Source organism: Hyperolius riggenbachi, chromosome 3, assembly GCF_040937935.1.
Source record: "Hyperolius riggenbachi isolate aHypRig1 chromosome 3, aHypRig1.pri, whole genome shotgun sequence".
NCBI classification, from domain to species: domain Eukaryota; kingdom Metazoa; phylum Chordata; class Amphibia; order Anura; family Hyperoliidae; genus Hyperolius; species Hyperolius riggenbachi.
In genome coordinates, this window is record NC_090648.1 from 33,282,886 (window position 1) to 33,302,645 (window position 19,760).

Consider the following 19,760-nt stretch of genomic DNA (forward strand, 5'->3'; position numbering starts at 1 on the left):
GTTTCTGGCTACCATGTAGTTACAGCTAGATATGTCCACCAAGGCATGGGTGTAGCAATTACCCTGCGACCCCTGCAGGAGCATCTGTTGCCTGCGTCACAGCAGTGATGGCCAACCATGGCACTGCAGCTGTGGTGGAACTACAAGTCCCATGAGGCATTGCAATACTGTGACAGCTCTAAGCATAACTTGGGGAGGCAGAGGCATGATGGTATTTGTAGTGGTCACTGCTGGAGTGCCAAGGTTAGCAGTCACTGACCTAGGACTATTGATAAGCAGAACATTTGAGTTAGAGCAGAAAGTAAGATGCCATCAAGAGACCAGGTTAAATGAGCAAAGTTTATTTTTCCATGGCTACAGCATACTGTGGTCTTCTCATAGACTTGCCAATGACCACTGCACAAACAAGGACAACTAGAAGGCTGAAACCCCCAGTAGCCACCAACACCCAGAGTTCCACAGGGGTAGACTCCTCAGTCACCATGAAAGTACGGCTTGCTTCTGGTCCAATGATAAGCAGAGGTCCAAGTGTGGTCACCATTTGTTCAGATTCCTTCTGGGCACCTATTTGAAAAACCAAAGTGTTAGTATCAGTGCCAAACATGCACCACAAGTAAACGTGCAAGATAACGTTTATATTGTGCTCATCTCCTGGTGGACTCAAAGCACCAGAGCTGCAGCCACTAGGGTATCCTCTATAGGCTGTAGAGTTAGCAAATCTTGCCCAGGGACTCCTTACTTAACAGGAAGAGCTGAGAAGTGAACCCTGGTCTGTGTCAAAGCTCTTAACCTGATACTATCCAGCCAATGCAACTATATCACTAGTGGAAGCACATGCTCATTTTAGGCAATGTGAAAATACCCAAGCAATAAGGCTAGACACTAAAGACATGATACTTTCCAGCTAGCTTGCCGTGATAAAGTTGGGCCAAGTTAAATGTTGAGAGAAATTCACAAGGTGTAAAAAGTACATCTGCAGTGGTTTAGGAAGTACTAAAAACATCCAAGTGTTGATACTATGAGTCTGCCATGTCAGTTTCTCCCTTGTTTATATGGTAGAGTGATCTGTCAGAGTTAGGGCATGGAGAGAGGCTGGCCATGCTTTCAGGAAATATTCCATCTACATACCAAAGGATTCCTGACCACTTTCCCTTATACATTTTTTTAAGTGTTGAATACATTGTGTCAGTGAACACACTACCAGGTCTTAAAGGGGAACTTCAGCCTAAACAAACTGACATTAAGTTACGTTAAATAGGTTATATAATCTTACCCACCTAATTTTATAACAGGCAAACTTATGATTTTATGGGGCAGCCATCTTTTTGGTTGAAAGGAGGTGACCGTTCCAACTGTCCTGATCATCCCTCCCAGATGCTAGGCAACAATATCAAAAAAAATCCATCATGCTTTGCACAGCATCAGGGAAAAAATGCCAGTGCAGTTTGATGGTACGGAGCTTAGCTTCTAAACAGTTAAAAATTAGGCTTAGGTATGAAAAACAATGTTCTGATGTGAACCTGATAAACACCAAGCCTTTTCAGTGCTGCTGATTTTTAGTCTGGAGGTTCACTTTAACATACCTGGACTAGAGGTATAACCTACTACAGTACAAACCCTATGACATGGAGTCATCTAGCTTCATGACTGACCAGGCCACATTGCTTCCATCAAGACCCATAAGTGGATGTACAGATTGCCTGGTTCACAACTCATGAGAGTCAGTGTAGGAGCTCACTTACCAGCTGAGAGGTCTCTCTTCCCTTGTCTTGGTCTTCCACCCCATCCTCTGCTCTGGCCAGGAGGAGGACTGCTGCAGGTTCCTGTGCTACAGCACTGGCAGATTGCATTGGAGCCCTCTAGAGGAGTCCAGCTGAAACAGATTATGGCAGTGTTAGCCACAAAACATCTCAAGTGAAGAACTATGAGCAGTAACAGCTATGGAGCTTTGGGCCCCAATGCAAGTTTAACATTGCTGATTCTCCCCCAGCAGTATCAATATGGTGAGCCACAAACCTGCCATGGTCATACACAGCATCAGAGGTGTAAGCTGAGGCAGTGGAATAGTTTGTCAATATATTCTTCAAAGCATCCATAGGAGTCATTACCAGCACAGCAACAATAGAGAGGCAGTATTGCATTTGAGGTTGGGCCCCTCTAGTCCAAGGGCCCTGGTGTGGTCACAACCTCTGCTTCCCCCATTGCTATATTACTGAGTCTTATTGTTTGAGATAAAGGGAAAACCTAGACTGAGAAGGATGTGGATTTCTCCTTTTAATACCAGTTGCCCGACTCTCCCGCTGATCGTGTCTTTAATACATTTAGCCACAGCCCCTGAACAAGCATGCAGAAGATCAGGTGCCCTGACTGAAGTCAGACTGGATTAGCTTCAAGTTTCAGATGTGCGATTGTCATTTCTGCAGCTAAAGAGATCTGGCAGGGCTGCTAGGCAACTGGTATTAAAAACCACTTAAGCCTAACTGGACGAATATATTTGTCCAGTGTTGTGGACAGTGCACCACCAGTTTGCTACTAAATGAGGCACATGTGGTATCATTTTAACTGTGACGAGTTTTAAATACATGTTGGTGTTTCTTAAGGGCCGGTTCACATGGACGCTTGGCGGCGTCTACCGTCAAGCGTTGGGACCCATCGGCTAAACTCCCATTCAAGTGAATAGGAGTGTTTAGCATTGCGCGGTTACCGTCGATTACATAAACGCGGCGTTCTGATCCCGATTTAACGCATCGTTTTGGCCGTCCCTAGAAGCCACATGCAACGTCCAGGGACGGCTAGCCGGCGTGAGAAACGCCGATCGCGACGATCTCTGTACCGCCACTGAACGGGATGTCACAGGACGACGAGACTTCCTGGCCGCCCCAACGCCGCCTGCCGTCCGTGTGAACCGGCCCTAAAGCTATGAACCACGTCACATGAAAAAGTCAAACAAAAAGTCAAACAAAAAGTCAAACAAAAAGTCAAACAAAAAGTCAAACAAAAAGTCAAACAAAAAGTCAAACAAAAAGTCAAACAAAAAGTCAAACAAAAAGTCAAACAAAAAGTCAAACAAAAAGTCAAACAAAAAGTCAAACAAAAAGTCAAACAAAAAGTCAAACAAAAAGTCAAACAAAAAGTCAAACAAAAAGTCAAACAAAAAGTCAAACAAAAAGTCAAACAAAAAGTCAAACAAAAAGTCAAACAAAAAGTCAAACAAAAAGTCAAACAAAAAGTCAAACAAAAAGTCAAACAAAAAGTCAAACAAAAAGTCAAACAAAAAGTCAAACAAAAAGTCAAACAAAAAGTCAAACAAAAAGTCAAACAAAAAGTCAAACAAAAAGTCAAACAAAAAGTCAAACAAAAAGTCAAACAAAAAGTCAAACAAAAAGTCAAACAAAAAGTCAAACAAAAAGTCAAACAAAAAGTCAAACAAAAAGTCAAACAAAAAGTCAAACAAAAAGTCAAACAAAAAGTCAAACAAAAAGTCAAACAAAAAGTCAAACAAAAAGTCAAACAAAAAGTCAAACAAAAAGTCAAACAAAAAGTCAAACAAAAAGTCAAACAAAAAGTCAAACAAAAAGTCAAACAAAAAGTCAAACAAAAAGTCAAACAAAAAGTCAAACAAAAAGTCAAACAAAAAGTCAAACAAAAAGTCAAACAAAAAGTCAAACAAAAAGTCAAACAAAAAGTCAAACAAAAAGTCAAACAAAAAGTCAAACAAAAAGTCAAACAAAAAAAGTCAAACAAAAAGTCAAACAAAAAAAGTCAAACAAAAAAAGTCAAACAAAAAAAGTCAAACAAAAAAAGTCAAACAAAAAAAGTCAAACAAAAAAAGTCAAACAAAAAAAGTCAAACAAAAAAAGTCAAACAAAAAAAGTCAAACAAAAAAAGTCAAACAAAAAAAGTCGGACAAAAAGTCGGACAAAAAGTCGGACAAAAAGTCGGACAAAAAGTCGGACAAAAAGTCGGACAAAAAGTCGGACAAAAAGTCGGACAAAAAGTCGGACAAAAAGTCATTTTCAGAACCATGAACAAACTTGGGGAAGTTTTAGCAACACTACAAGAGACATGTGGTATCATTTTACCCGTGATTAGTAGGATAGGGTTTTAGGGTTGAGGAGCATGTCTCCTGTATTTAGACAAACTGAATCAAAAAAAAAAAAAAAAAAAAAAAGGCATATTCTTTACCAAAATAAAATACTAGTAAAATGAAAACAAAGTGACAGAATATGAAACATTGTCACCTTAGGAACCTGGCTTTTTAAATTTGTATGCCATGAGGGTATATTACTATTACTTTTCAAAATAAGGCCTTGCAATCATTGATAGTGTACAACGAGAAAGCAAAAACAGAAAAGACAACTTTATTTCCAAATACAATATCATACATTGTGCTAGGAACATAATCTAAATGTTGTAATAACCAGAATGGATGAGCAAATAAAGTGTGGGTTTAACATAGTCACTGTTTAATGTAAAGCTATAATGGATGTAAATGGAGATAGTTTCAATTTTTTCCCTGATTTTCCCTTTAAAATGCATAGAAAAATAAGGGGATTACTAAAAACACTAAAAGCTGAATTTGTCCTGAAGAAAATATATCGATCATTTAGCTGTGACAAGTAGTAATAAAGTTATTGGCGAATGAATAGGAGCAGCGCCTATATGTGAAAATTGCTCTCAGGCTGAAGTGGTTGAGGAAACATGCACATCCCTCTCAGTTAAAGCTTCCCTTTAAGAGCATCTAGGCAAGAGCTTCTGAGCTAGTTGACCAACTTGGTCAAACAGTCCTGTTTTGAGCAAAACAGCCAAGAGACTGCTTGAGAAGCTTTTACAGCATGGACATGCAGGATAAGGTCTGAGGTGCTCCAGTCCAGAATCAGAAACAAGAAGGTTACATAGGCTATGAGCAGCACAGCTATGCAAGCCTGACATGCACTATTACATGACTGTGCCCTCAAACAGGGCCGGGCCGAGGCAGAGGCGAGAGAGGCTCCAGCTTCAGGGCGCAGTGTAGGAGGGGGCGCACAACTCACTCAGCTATCATTCCCCTATTGTGTTTGAAGCAGAGAGAGAGAAACAGGAAAAGGGTATACATGGCAGTGACCGCAAGCCAGATAACAGAATAAGGTGTTTTGGGGGCCCCTGGGGCGCCTCTTAGTCTATTAGACATCAGTGTGCGACGGCTGGGGTGGGAGGGATGGGGACACTTTGGTGTCTCAGCCTTGGGCGCTGGAGGACCTTGTCCCGCCTCTGCCCTCAAAGCACTAGTTAAATGGCTGAGTGGTACTCTACAATCTTCAGCTGTGAGAATCTCCCATCTGCCTATTAGACATGAAATTCAAGTTGTTTGAGTCCTCTCCTCACCTGCTGGTAGATTTGCTGTAGGAACAGGCTTTGTTCATGGAGTCTGGCACTTTGTCAGCTGGAACCACCCTTAGATAACAGGTGATGAAGATCTGAAATAGGAAGTTTCCTATTAGTAAACAAGCCTTACAAACTGCCTGCTTGATTCTATGGTTGACCATAGGGGTTTAGCAGCACGATAACTCCTTACCATTGACTGGTCTACATTCAAGAACCTGAAGGCATCAACTGAGAACTGCAGCTTGTCAGGTGTGATTCTTGGATATCTGAAAGCCGACGAGGCATCATCTTGCATACCATCCATAAGACACCTAAAGAACATGGATGAGTATTTGTAGCTGGAGCAAAGGTCACAGAAGCCCCTCCATCTGTATTACCCAAATCTTACCCATTGGCTGCTATGATGTTATAGTTAGGAGAAGAGGTGGGATCTTGAGATAGTGTGGCCACACAACTGTCAACATACAGGATCAGATCAATATGGTTCTGTGTTTCCACTGAAGCTTCTATGTTTATTACGTCACCCAGATGGAAGGTTATTGAATTTCTTGGACTATTCCAGTCATCTATAGAGAAAGTAAATAAATCAGAAGTAGCCAAAATGTCCACCAAATCCCATCTCATGTCTCAACTCCACTTACCAGACATCAGATTCAAGGAGAAGGACATCCTCTCTTCGCTGGACACTGTGGTGCTGAATGGAGACCAAGTTGGCTTGATGGCATCACTACTGACATTGCTGTGCCTGCAAAAACAGATTTAAAGCTTAAGCCATGTGTAAAATTCCATAGATCCACTTTTCATGAACATGCTAGACCTACCCAGAAACTTGAAAGTGCAAAAAGTATCTAGAAACTTCTATCAGGGCTTATTCACAGTGGGATGTTGCAGAGCTGCATTATAAAGTCTTAGGGCTGGTGCACACCAGAGCGGTTTGTTTTTCACCCAAACTCGGGGGGCTGAAGCATTTAGAAGTATAGGAAAGTGGAAACCGCTAGATCAGAGTGGTTTTCCAGGCATATGTTACAGAAGCTGTTCAGTAACAGATTAAGGGCCAGTTCCCACTAGTGCGGTGCGAATCGCTGGGCTTCCACCGCTGACAAAATCGCATGCGGATGCGATTCAGCATGCGATTTTTGCCGCGATTTTGCATAGGCAGGCTATCAGCGATTTTAACCATGTCACTGCCTGGCTCAATGTACATTAGTTTTAGTGCGATTTCGCACGCGAAATTGCGGCAAAAAACACATGTGCGTTGTCCCCTATTAAATACATTGCCTGTGAATCGCCTGCATTCCACACGCAGGCGAATTCTGCAGGCCCTACTGTGCAGAAAAACGCACCAAAAAACTGACAAGTGGAAACAGTCTCATCCACTTGTATTAGTTATGCGAATCCGCATGCGGATTCGCTCTAGTGGAAACGGGCCCTAACTGTAAAAAAAAAAAAAAAAAAAAAAAAAAAAAAAAAACTCTAAACACACCTAGAATCACTCTGAAATCTGCTTCAAAAACCTCTAGCATTTTAAGGATCTGCTAGAGGTTTTTGGTGTGCACTGGGCCTCAATGCAGCTTACTGCATTGCAATGCTAAGCCTATGGGATGTCCACAGTGCAACATTAGCATTGTATTGTAATGTTTAGCATTATGGTAATGTACACATTACTAGGTACATGAAATTATACTTCTCATTTTTATGTACATGATGGCAATGCATCCTTAACCTCCCCGGCGTTCTATTGAGATCGCCAGGGAGGCTGCGGGAGGGTTTTTTTTTTAATTAAAAAAAACTATTTCATGCAGCCAACTAAAAGTTGGCTGCATGAAAGCCCACTAGAGGGCGCTCCGATCGCCTCCGGCGCCCAGAATAAACAAGGAAGGGCGCAATGAGCAGCCTTCCTTTTTTGGCTTTCCTCGTCGCCATGGCGACGAGCGGAGTGACGTCATGGACGTCAGCCGACGTCCTGACGTCAGCCGCCTCCGATCCAGCCCTTAGCGCTGGCCGGAACTGATTGGTCCGGCTGCGCAGGGCTCGGGCGGCTGGGGGGACCCTCTTTCGCCGCTGCTCGCGGCGGATCGCCGCAGAGCGGCAGCGATCAGGCAGCACACGCGGCTGGCAAAGTGCAGCTGCGTGTGCGGCTTTTATTTGAGGAAAATCGGCCCAGCAGGGCCTGAGCGGCAGCCTCCGGCGGTGATGGACGAGCTGAGCTCGTCCATACCGCTCAGGAGGTTAATGTTCATTACCACTTTGTGTTGCTTTATTAAGCTTTTGTAATGATCCGATCAGCTGGCTACATGGGCAGACAGCTGTTTGACCATTCCTTAAAGGGAACCGTAACTGAACAGGGTGTAAAGTGTTTCACTTACCTGGGGCTATTACCAGCCCCCTGCAGCAGTCATGTGCCCTCGGAGCCGGTCTGAAATCCTCAGTGCCCCGCTGTCAGTTTCGTTTTTGACGACTCACCAGTTGGCCGGCATGCGTATTATTGGACGCATTCCCTACTGCAATTAACGCTGTTGCGGACCACACCGCGTACAAAAATACGCATTGCAGCATATTTATGCGTGCGGAATGCGGCAATGTGTATTTTTGTGCACGTTGCAGTAGTGAATGCGTCCAATAATACGCATGGCGGCCGGCCGACTGGTGAGTCGTCAAAAGCGAAACTAAGTGACAGCGGGGGACCGGAAGAATCCAGAGCGGCTCCGAGGGCACAGGACTGCTGCAGGGAGCTGGTAATAGCCCCAGGTAATTGAAACCCTTTACCCCCCGTTCAGTTAAGGTTCCCTTTAAGTCTGAGGGCTGCAGGTCTCTGGAAAAGAGACTTGTCTTTGCTTTGCAAGTTTCAGACCTGCTCTGCTGCTGAGGAATTTGCATACATTTGTTATGCAGATTGCCTAGCTGCCTCCTTTGAAGGCTGGCAGTATAAATACCATGTTCTCCCAGAAGCCTTTGCTGGTCATTTGAATGGTTTGTTACTGCTAAACACTCCTTGAGTGTCAGCCCTGCCTGTTTGTTACAGATTATCTTAAGAGTAATTCTTGGGACTGTACTAGGCATTCCCTCTAGTGCAGTCATATTGTATTAGTTTTGCCTCTGTCTGTTGCGATTGTCCTATCGCCAGTGGCGGTAGACAGGAAATCGTTCTGTCTGGGGGTGCTAACCAGAGCAGCGGTTGCTACTGGTAGCCCCCTCTGTTCATCTGTCTGGATTGCATTAGCACTAATGGTAGTGGCAGTGCTTCCTTCTGTGTCTCGATTGCCTTGTCGCCAGTGGCGGTTGACAGGGAATCGTTCTGTCTGGGAGTGTAGGCCAGAGCTGCGGTTGCTACTGGCTGCTCCATCTGTCTGGATCGCACTTGCCCTAGTGGTAGTGGCAGTGCCTCCTTCTGTATCTCTGCCTTAGGGGTGCTAGCCAGAGCAGCGGTTGCTACTGGCAGCCCCACCTGTCTGGTCTGATACGAACGCTTGCTGTAGGTTAGGTGAGGTAACCGTTAGCAAGCGCTCTCTATTTCATGTTGGTGTGTCATTGGTCAGTTAGGGTGGCACGCTTATCACTGGGCACCTAACGCGCAGTGATCGTGCAGAAACGCGTTCGCTGTTGCAAATGAGTGTGGTGTTCGTGTTTAGCTAGCGTTTGTTATTTTCTTTATCTTATTGTTTTTTGCTGTGCCTTTGCTCGTACTCTGCCTTCTGTCACTTCTGGCAATCGCATCTCTTGCGATTGCGTTCCCACTCTTGTTTCTGCCAATGTGTGCTCACTGTCGCTGGGTGGCGACTAGATTGGGGACACAATCCTGTCTCCTAGCTCTCGTTTGAGGGCTATTCTGCCCTGCTTGCTCCTGCTCATACAATTCCCGCTGGCATCTGTGGCCGTGCAGAGGCTGTGCTCGTCTGCACTCCACAGCTCCATCTGCTGGTGGGAATTGCCCCTTACCGGTTCATTGCACCTAACCTGGGTACTAACTATACGCTTTGAGGATTTCCGCTGTGTCAGCGCGCATCTTGTGTGCTGACCACGGAAATAGAAACCCGCAATCGTTACAACTTTATTGCATTATAATGCAATGTCCCACTGTGAATGTAGCCTCAGTACAGATGCTATGTGCCAATCTACCTGGCAGAAGATTCAGTGATCTGTACTAGTCTAAGGAGCAAGAGCTGGAAGTGGGTCTGAGCAGAACAGTTCAGGACAAGATTTACAGGTTTAGTTCTGGCCATTTCCCCCTCCCAGGAGTAGCAGGGGTTTAGTAGGGCAGACATCTTAAGCGGTCCTTTGTTCAGTTGACACCAGGGATGGTAGGCGAGATGCCATTAATAGCTTCAATAGTGTTCTCTTTTGAGATAAGTGCACTGTTTTTTACCTCTGTCAGCAGAAGTTGTGCTGTAAATTCTTGGAATGCTTTGATCTCTGCTAGCAGAAGATATAGAAACTGAAAGCAGAAGTCCTATTGTCTCACACTGCTCCTTAGTGACAAGTGGCACTGGCCATACACTTTACAGCAGTACTAATTAGAAAGCAATACATTAAGTGTGCTAATCTAAGATTGGCCTGGAGCACATGCAAGCCTGTAAATTGGCTGCTAAAGGGTTAGGCAAGTTTATACAGCATGAATATGGACAATGCAGTTGCTAGTGTACTGGCTCAGTTCATTTTCTAGATGCATAAGATTGCATTGGGCATTTGAGCATTAGTACTTAACTGACAGTCCCCGTTACCATTAACCAGTGCAGCAAGCAAAAGCTTTGCAGAACAGACTCATCTGGTCAAAACTCATTTAACTAGAGGTTTCATTACAACATAATTTTAACAATTTGTAAGCAAAGGTCACCCCAGTGAAAATATAAGTGAATGATTTTGTCAGTGTTTGCTCATGGCAAAAATCTTTCCCCGATTTACATTCTGACATCACATGGTGACATTTTTACTGCTGCCAGGTGATGTCAGGGGAAGAAGCTGCTGCCTGATTTTTGGCAGTTGGAAACAGCTGTTACTTCCCACAATGTAACAAGGCTCCCACAGTGTGATGTCAGCACCATGGTCCTGACACTGTGGGAGGAGTTTCACTACAATACCAGCCATAGAAAGCCCCCTGATCTGTTTGAGCAAGGGAGTTTCAGATACTGATTGGGATGAAGTTCATGCTTTTGTCACAGTTTCTCTTTAGGAGGCAACAGTCATTTGTTCTGGTAGGTTTGTGTTAAATTGTACAAGTTACTTGGCTCAGTTTTCTTGAGTCTTCCCACACCTGCTGGCAGTCAACACTTGTGCTGTCACTTTAAACAGGACTAATAGGGTGCCATGGTGGTATAATTGAGGGCACTGTTGAGTTCCTTACTTCAGTCATAGCCACATCAGCCAGGACATTACCTGCACAAACTTCACCATATCCCAGATTGTTCTTCAACTAGGATAGCAACATTGCTGCGGTTGGCTGGTATTGGATTAGGGATAGTTTATAAATGTAAATATATATTCAGGTCACTGTTATATTCCACCATTGTTCAATGCACCCACACGAAGGCCATATGTGACCAAACCTGATCTACCATGTGTTAGTCCAGCCATTCTGGAAGGATTGGGTTAACTAAGTTTGTCATATTGATGGGCCATAGCGGTGTGTAATGCAGTGATTTGTCTTTAAGTGGACCCAAACTAAAAATACATGATTTCAGAAATAAAAAAATTAAAATTATAATAGCAGCCTTTTTCAGCTGCATGACGACAAATATAAAATATTTCCCATTTATTGGAGAAACCCCTCCCTTCCTTTCATATTGCCAGCAAATAATCCGGCAAACTGGTGGAGTAGGTGGTGTCCGGCAAAGGAGAAATTGCTAATGGCTGCCACCTGTATAACCCTAGTTATGCAAAGAGGGTGAAAAGCATGCCCTGAAATGCTCATAGGCTTGGAGTGTTTATTTATATTTGTATGTGTAAAAAATAATAATAAAGAGTAATGTGGAATTTGTCAGGAAATTGTTCTTAATCATTGGGTGGAAGGAGGAGCTTTCAAATGGCTGTAGAATTTGTTGTCTTAAAGGGAAGGTTCAGGGACAATTTAAAAAAAAAAAAAAAAAAACACAAACAAAACCAAATCCACTTTCCTGGCGCTTCCCGGTGGCCAACCCGACTTCTTCTGCGCTCCATTATGTTTTTCACCCAAGTGCTGTCATCGGACGTCCTCCGGGCTGTACTGCGCAGGCTCAGAACTACTGAGCCTGCGCAGTACCTCTGACGACATCAGCGCACCAGTGTGAAACGGATAATGGAGCACAGAAGAAGCCCAACCTGGCCAGGTCGGCCACCTGTGGAGCGGTGCCGAGGGCACCTCCTGCCTGCCACGGGTAAGTGGATTTGCATTTTATTTTTTTTTATTGTCTGTGAACCTTCCCTTTAAAGAGTGGCTAGTATAGAACTCACCGATGGTAGAAGCACTGGATGGGGACCACAGCAGAGTTGGTCCTGATGATTGGTACATCCCTGGAGGCGGTTGGGATGTAGGACAGGCTGGTAGAATAGATGACCCAGTCTGGACTCATCTGTAAGGAAAATACAAAATGTCAATGTTTATAAACCCTTAGAACACTCAAGCCAGATGAACTAAAGCACCGCCTCCCAAGCTCTAATATATCATTTGGTCCGTCCATCAGAAGTTGGGAAATGCACCAAGTTCTTATCTGCATCACTGCTGTGTTTGTACACTCAGCATTCTGAAGTAGTGATGTCATGTTTAGGAACTCATGGAGTAGCATGCGACTTGTTGAACAGCTGATAGAGCTTTGCAAAGCCGATTTACTGAGATCACATCCCGCTCCAGCACATGACCACCACTAGCAAATCAGAGGCATTCTATTACCAGACCACACTGATCTCATGCTTCTCTATGGCAGCAGGGCACTGCTCCCCCCCCCCCCCTCCCCCAAATGGGCCATTTTCACTGTGGCCCAATGTGAACCAAGCTTCCATTACACAGTGTTGCCAACTGGGAAACTGAAGGTCTGTTGACAGTAAGTGGAATAGTGCAGGTGTTATTAGTCCCAGCTCAGCAGGCCCTTAGTCAGCCTGTACTCTAATACTGTTGCCATGACTGCAGAGTAAATTTAGTGGGCTGCAAGACTAAACCCACAAACCCTACTTATGCCTAGCTTAAGCTAAAGATGCCCATCAATGCTACAGATCTTCTAAAGTACAATCATATGAGGAACTGCCTAATGCACCCGTTTACCCTTCTACTACATAGATTTGTACAACAAAGATTGTATCATTAATGGGCACCTTGCAGGGATCTCAGTGTGGCCTCTCAGTATTCTGCCACCATAGGAGGAGCAAGACTGTACAAGCTAGTAGTACCCGCCCACATGTGGGGGTGGCCATGCAGTGTCCAGTAACCACAGCATCAGAAGGGTCCACACAGGAGGATGGACTGCTGGAGAGGACTACAAGCTTGTACTGCTGAGTAGGCATGAGCAATGGGATGCAAAAAAAAAAAAAAAAAAAAAAAAAAAAAAAGCGCAGCTGCAAAATGGGATTGGTCCATTTTCAAGCTGTTATATTGGCAGACAAATATTGCATCACATTGATCATCCCTACTGGAGATTTTTTGAAGGAAACTTCTCCAAATAAAATGCCCATGCCTGTTATATCAGCCACTAGCTGATTGCCCGGAGATGTATTTGGCTGGTGTTGGCTCTGCATACTTTTTCTAACCCTAACACAATTACTCACTGACCAAGTTTGTGAGTTTTGCGGTCTTTGGTATCAATAATTTGCACTGAAATGAAAAAAAAAAAAAAAAAAATTAGATGGCTGTTTGTGTCTCCTTTTTCTGAATTTGAACCCCAGTCACCCAATAACCAACTGTACCAGGTTTGAGGCCTGTGCAAGAATGGCAGCATTCCCCTTGAAAAGCAATAGGTGAAGTTTGATTCACTTTTGTAGGCTCCACCCACTTTTCTGATTATTAATCCGTCACCCAGTGACCAACTGTGCAAAGTTTAAGAACCCTGCCATTAACAGGGTAAGAATGGCTGCAGTTTACATTTTCCCAGTGAAATTTGTATTTGTCTCCGCCTACTGATGACCCGGCATTGTCAGTGTATGCATTTGACTGGTGTTGGCTTTCTAACCCTAACACACAAACACTCAATGACCAAGTTTGTGAGCTTTGGGGTCCTTGGTATCAATTTGTAATTTCCATAGAAATTAAACAAATCAAATTGGCTGTTTGTGGCTTCACCCCCTCTCCAGCATTTGAACCCCAGTCACCCAATGACCAACTGTAGCAGGTTTGTGGCATTTGCTATTAACAGTGTAAAAATGGCAGCAATTTAAATATTCCACTTGAAAAGCAACAGGTGATTTTTGATTGGATATTCTAGGCACCACCCACTTCACTGAATATTAATCAGTCACCCAGTGACCATCTGGGCAAAGTTTGGGAACCCTGCCATAAAGAGTTTAAGGGCTGCAGTTAACACTTCCCAGCGAAATTTGTTTTTGGCTTAACACACTTTTTGTAACCTGGACTCAATGACCAAGTTTGTGAGGTTTGGGGTCCTTGGCATCAATTTGTAATTTCCCATGAAATTAAACAAATCTGATTCACTGTTTGTGGCCCTGTCCCCTTTTCTGACTTTGAATCCCAGTGACCCAATTACCAACTGTACCAGGTGTGAGGCTTGTGCCATTAACAGTTCAAGAATGGCAGCAATTTTAATATTCTCCTTGAAAAGCGACATGTGATTTTTGATTGGCATTTAGGCTCCACCCACTTTTCTGATTATTCCCAGTCACCCAGTAACCAGCTATGCTAAGTTTGAGAACCCTGCCATTAACAGTGAAGGGCTGCAGTTTACAATTCCCCAGAAAAATCTGTTCTCAACTCCACCCACTTTTTGTAACCTGGACACAGTCACTACTCAATGACCAAGTTTGTGAGCTTTTGGGTTCCTGGCATCAAAATTGTGCTAATAGAAGCAGTTTATCCAGCAAAGAAATCTGGCTGTTTTTGGCTCCACCTCTTTATTGAATTTGAACCCCAGACACTTAACAACCGACTGTAGCAGGTTTGAGGCCTCTGCCATTAACAGTGTATGAATGGCTGCAGTTTCCATATTCCCCTTAAAAAAATCAAAAGGTGAATTTTGATTGGCTGCTGTAGGCTCCACCCACATTCCTGATTAGTCCGTCACCCAGTGGCCAACGTTTGAGAACCCTGCCAATAACAGAATGGCTGAAATCAATTGACAAATCTGATTGGCTGTTTGTGGCTCCACCCCCTCTAGTGAATTTGGACCTCAGTCACCCAATGACTGACTATCAGGTTTGAGGCCTCTGCCATTAACAGTGTAAGAATGGTAGCAATGTGAATATTATTCCCCTTGAAAATCAATAGGTGAATTTTGATTGGCTGTTTTAGGCTCCACCCACATTTCTGAATATTCTTCTCAGTCATCCAGTGGCCAATTGTGTAAAGTTTGGGAACCCTGCCATGTTAAAAATGTAGTTGTTGCCACTGCCCACTTTTTCTAACCTTGACATACAGTCACTCAATTATCAAGTTTATCAGCTTTGGGGTCCTTGGTATCAATACTTTGTATATTTCAATTTTTTAAAAAAACTAATCTTATTGGCAGTTTGTGGCTCTGCCACCTTTCTGAATTTGGGCCCTAGTCACCCAGTAACCAACTGTACCAGGTTGGAGGCATCTGCTTTTATCAGTATAAGAGAATGGTAGCAGCTTAAATATTCCCTTTGAAACTCAAAAAAATGAATTTTAATTGGCTGTTGTAGACTCCACCCACCTTCCAAAATCTTAATCTGTCACCCAATGACCAACTGTGCAAAGTTTGAGAACCCTGCCATTAACGATGTAAGAATGGCTGCAGTTTATAATTTCCCAGTAAAAGTGGTTTTTGGCTCCACCCACTTTTGTAACCTTGACAGTCACTCAATGACCAAGTTTGTGAGCCGTCAGGTTCCTGGCATCAAAAATGTGCCAATGGAAGCAGTTTATCCACCAAGGAAATCTGATTGGCTGTATGTGGCCCCGCCCCTTTAGTGAATTTGGACCCCAGTCACCCAATGACTGTAGCAAGTTTGAAGCCTCTGCCATTAACAGTTTAATAGCAGCATGTTAAATATTCCCCTTGAAAATCAAAAGGTGAATTTTGATTGGCTGTTGTAGGCTCCACCCATTTTCTTGAATCTTAAAATCGCATTCACCCAGTGACCAAGTGTGCCAAGTTTGAGAACCCTGCGATTAACAGTCTAAGAATGGCTGCAGTTTACATTTTCCCATTTAAAATGACAACTGAAATTTGATTGGCTGTTTTATGCTCCGCCCACTTTTCCTGGATTTGTAACCTCGGTCACCAAGTGACCAACTGTGCCAAGTGTGGGGACTGTGGCTTGATTCCTGTGAGAATGGCAGCCTTTTACATTTTTTCCTTTGACTTGAATGGGGGAAATCTGATTGCTGTTTGTAGCTCCACCCAGTTATGCATACATATTCTAAAAAAATAAAAAAAACTTCCCAGAGTACTCCCTCAAGTAATTGCTAAACTACAGAGAGTTAACAATTAAAAGGCAACATTTCCCTGACTAGGAAGGATCAATGAGGTGCAAATATTCATGCACATTTTTATGCAGCTTAAAAATTGTCCAATCAGTGGAGACTTGCGTGGGACTTGATTGATCCATTTCAAGCTGCAAATTTGCATAAAAATGAATCTGCATGAATTTGAAAATATTTGCATGTCTTTGATCATCCCTAGTCCTGACCAAGTCTCCCACCAACTCAGGAAATTGAAACTGATCTTATTTAAAGTGACTCTGTAACAAAAATTACAACGTTTTTTTCTACCATCCTACAAGTTCCTAAACCTATTCTAATCTGTTCTGGCTCACTGCAGCACTTTGTACTATCACGGTCTCTGTAATAAATCAATGTATCTTTCCCCTGTCAGACTTGTCGGCCTGTGTCTGGAAGGCTGCCAACTCTTCCGTGCTGGTCTGTTCCTCTATGCACACTCCAGTGTGTGTTTTATTTACATAAGCCAGCAGCTTCTCTGCTATCTTATCAGTGATAGAAGAGAGCTGGATAAAAATCCTTTGTTAGGCTGTGAAAGTAGCTGGCTGACACATACTGAGGAATTACAAACACAGGCACAGGCAGAGCTGTCTGCAGGAAGCCTGTAATGTTCAGTGCATGAGAGAAGAAGGGGACAGAAGGTAAACACACAAATGATCTTTTGAGATTCAAAAGGAAAGCTGTATACAGCCTGCTTGTGTATGGATGCATTTTCTATGTGTGGACATATTGTACATCAATCTACTTCCTGTTTTGGTGGCCATTTTGTTTGTTTATAAACAAACTTTTTAAAACTGTTTTTGACTACTCTAAATGCGGCGGGGAGCGGCGAAATTGTGACAGAGGGTAATAGGAGATGTCCCCTAACACACTGGTATGTTTACTTTTGTGCGATTTTAACAATACAGATTCTCTTTAATACTAGCAGCTGCCTGTCAGATGGATAAATAGGCTGCCTTCTTAAAGCCTACTCTACACGATAACGTTTCTATTTACGATCCGATTAAATCCAACATGTCCGATCAGTGAAGGTTTCCATGTTCAGAAACTAAAATGGCACATACACTGGTAGATTTCAGCAATTGATTAGTGATGGGCGAACAGTGTTCGCCACTGTTTGGGTTCGCCCGGATTTTGGCCTGTTCGGCACCCCCCGAACACCTCATGGTGTTCGGGAGGGTGTTCGGGCACGCTGCCCGAACTCGAACAGGCCTTCATTGTTCGGCCGAACACAGCCGTGTCCGGCCGAACATAGCCCCCTATAGGGTCCCAGCATAAAGGGAGAGCATGCCCCGAGCGCAGGGGGGGGGGGTGTCAATGCCCCCCACCCCTCCCCGCTAAGCTCTCCCTTTTGCCGGTTCCCTATAATGTTAAATTTAAGCCCCCCAAAAGTACCTGAGGAGGAGGGCAGGAAGCGGGCAGCCAGAGATGCTAGGCGCTAGTACCATCTGGTACTTACGCCCTCTCTTGATGCACTTCCTGTTTACATTTGAAGTCGCGTCAAGAGAGCGCAGAAGTACCGCGATGACGCGTACGAGGGTATGTGTCATGTAGATGACGCGTACCCTCGTACGCGTCATCGCGGTACTTCTGCGCTCTATTGACGCGACTTCAAATGTAAACAGGAAGTGCGTCGAGAGGGCGGAAGTACCAGATGGTACTAGCGCCTAGCATCTCTGGCTGCCCACTTCCTGCCCTCCTCCTCAGGTACTTTTGGGGAGCTTAAATTTAACATTATAGGGAACCGGCAAAAGGGAGAGCTTAGCGGGGAGGGGGGCATTTCCGACCCCCCCCCGGCGGCATGCTCTCCCTTTATGCTGGGACCCTATAGGGGCCCCAAAGGGACATGTTCAGGTTGGGTTTCGGCTCAAACATGCGGAACATCAGGGGCATGTTCGGCCGAACCACACCGAACATCCAGATGTTCGCCCAACACTACAATTGATCCCATAAAAAGCTAGATCGATCAGCAGCCGATTTCAAGCAATTTCATCTGACAGGATGGGAAATCTAGGGCAATCTGCTGCTAGCAGCACATCAATGGCCTTTAGAGTTGCATTAAATCTAATGGTCACTCAGTGGCATAGCAAAGGAGCTATGGGCCCCAATGCAAGTTTTACAAAGGAGGACGCCACCCTCCCCATCCCTCTGTACATAACAATTGATAAGAGGTGCACCAAAACCTGCCAAGGACAACTACAGTGTCGGAGGTGCAAGAAGGAGGATGGGGAACAGTTTGTTAATGATTACCACTATTTAAAGTATCTATAGAAGTGATTATTATGAACACAAGACCAATATAAAGCTAATACTGTAGTTGAGGGAGGGCCTTTCAGGGCCCCTCTGGCCCCAATGCAGCCACAACCTCTATTGCTACACCCCTGCTAATGGTGCAGTAATGCATTTAGATCAATTTTCAATGGATTTCATTCTGAAATCTATTCCTAGTGTGTGGCACACTTCAACAAATCGGATGGTCAAATCTATCAGTGTATGGCCACCTTTACACATCACTAATGATTGTTCTAGTGAAGGCAGACTGAAGACTCCTCATTGGGAGACAATAGTAAAGGGCCTGAGCCAACTAATGCAGTTTTGTCCACTTTTCAGTTACACATCAGTGTTACAGATGCTGGAAAGCAGACAGCTGCATTAGTGGGCTCGGGCCCTCATGGTACTACGCAGCACACAATCATATTTAAAGGAACAGAAGCTGTAGAGGGGTTACCTGGACAGGGTTGCTGCAATCCTGCAGAGCGTTCTGGAAGACGACAGTATCAGCAGTCTGGGAGGTGGGCTGGCAGGATTGGGGTCCCAGAGTCAGATCAGAGGGCTTCACCAGCTTCCCATTGCCATAGAAATTCCTGCTCACACTGATCACCATGACATCCTCTCCACACTGGAGGCTGATGGGAGAAGACTGAGACACTTGCTGCACTGCTTGCCTGGGGAGACCACCAAAGCTAGACCCCCACCCAGAGGGAGAACCACCTCTTCTGGAGCCAAACCCAACCACTGGGCGAGCAAAGTCCCTAGCAGAAGCTCTAGCAGAGCCCTGAGCAGGTGAGAACCTCTGGTACTCCCTCCACCAATCCTGCTGCCGCCTGTCTCTGGCCAAGCCCCCATCCCTAGCACTGCCATACCCCAGCCCATAGACCAGAGTCAGGACCAGCAGCCAACTGCACCATCTACTTCCACCCAGACCCATCCTGACTGCAGGAGAAACAGCACAATGAGGGAGGAGCAGAGGCCTTCTCTTTATACCCCTCCCATCAACTGATAACCCCTCCCCCTGCTGGGGCAATTCACACTCGTCACAGCCAGCTGAATGATCTCCTGACTAGGGATGGTCATTGACATGCAAATAATTTAGACCTCTTTTCTACAGACTGTTGATAGGCAGTGAAATGCATCTCAAACCCTCACAACTACTCACTGCTGCCCGGTAACTGCTTGTTGCTGCCTCGTGACTGCTTGTTGAGCACACAGCTCAACAGTCCGTGGAAAGGAGGCCTTAGGCCTCTTTTCCACAAACTGTTGAGCTGTGTGTTCGGCAAGTGGCTACCAGGCATCAGTGATCTGTTACCAGCCAGCAACAAGCAGTTTCCAGGCATCAGTGAGCAGTTGTGAGAGTTTGAGAGGCATTTCACTGCCTATCAACAGTTCGTGGAAAAGAGGTCTTTGTTCAAGCAGGATTATGCAAATGTTGTATGCAGCTTGAAAATGGACCAATCAAATCCCACCTCAGCAGAATTTGATTGGTCTAGTTTTAAGCTGCATATATTTGCATACAAAATTTGCA

At 44.5% G+C, this 19,760-nt stretch overlaps 1 protein-coding gene across 1 annotated transcript; it reads right to left on the reverse strand.

The window, feature by feature from the left end:
• Nucleotides 1–340: 340 nt before the first annotated feature.
• LOC137562008 (zona pellucida sperm-binding protein 3-like) lies at nucleotides 341–19,222 on the reverse strand. Its single transcript, XM_068273351.1, has 8 exons — nucleotides 18,687–19,222; nucleotides 11,788–11,906; nucleotides 6,006–6,109; nucleotides 5,753–5,930; nucleotides 5,555–5,675; nucleotides 5,365–5,456; nucleotides 1,743–1,873; nucleotides 341–564 (listed from the first exon to the last, which is right to left on the reverse strand). Exons 1-8 carry the CDS (start codon nucleotides 19,164–19,166, stop codon nucleotides 341–343), a joined length of 1,449 nt encoding a protein of 482 aa, XP_068129452.1. The 5' UTR covers nucleotides 19,167–19,222.
• Between the last annotated feature and the right edge of the window lie 538 nt (nucleotides 19,223–19,760).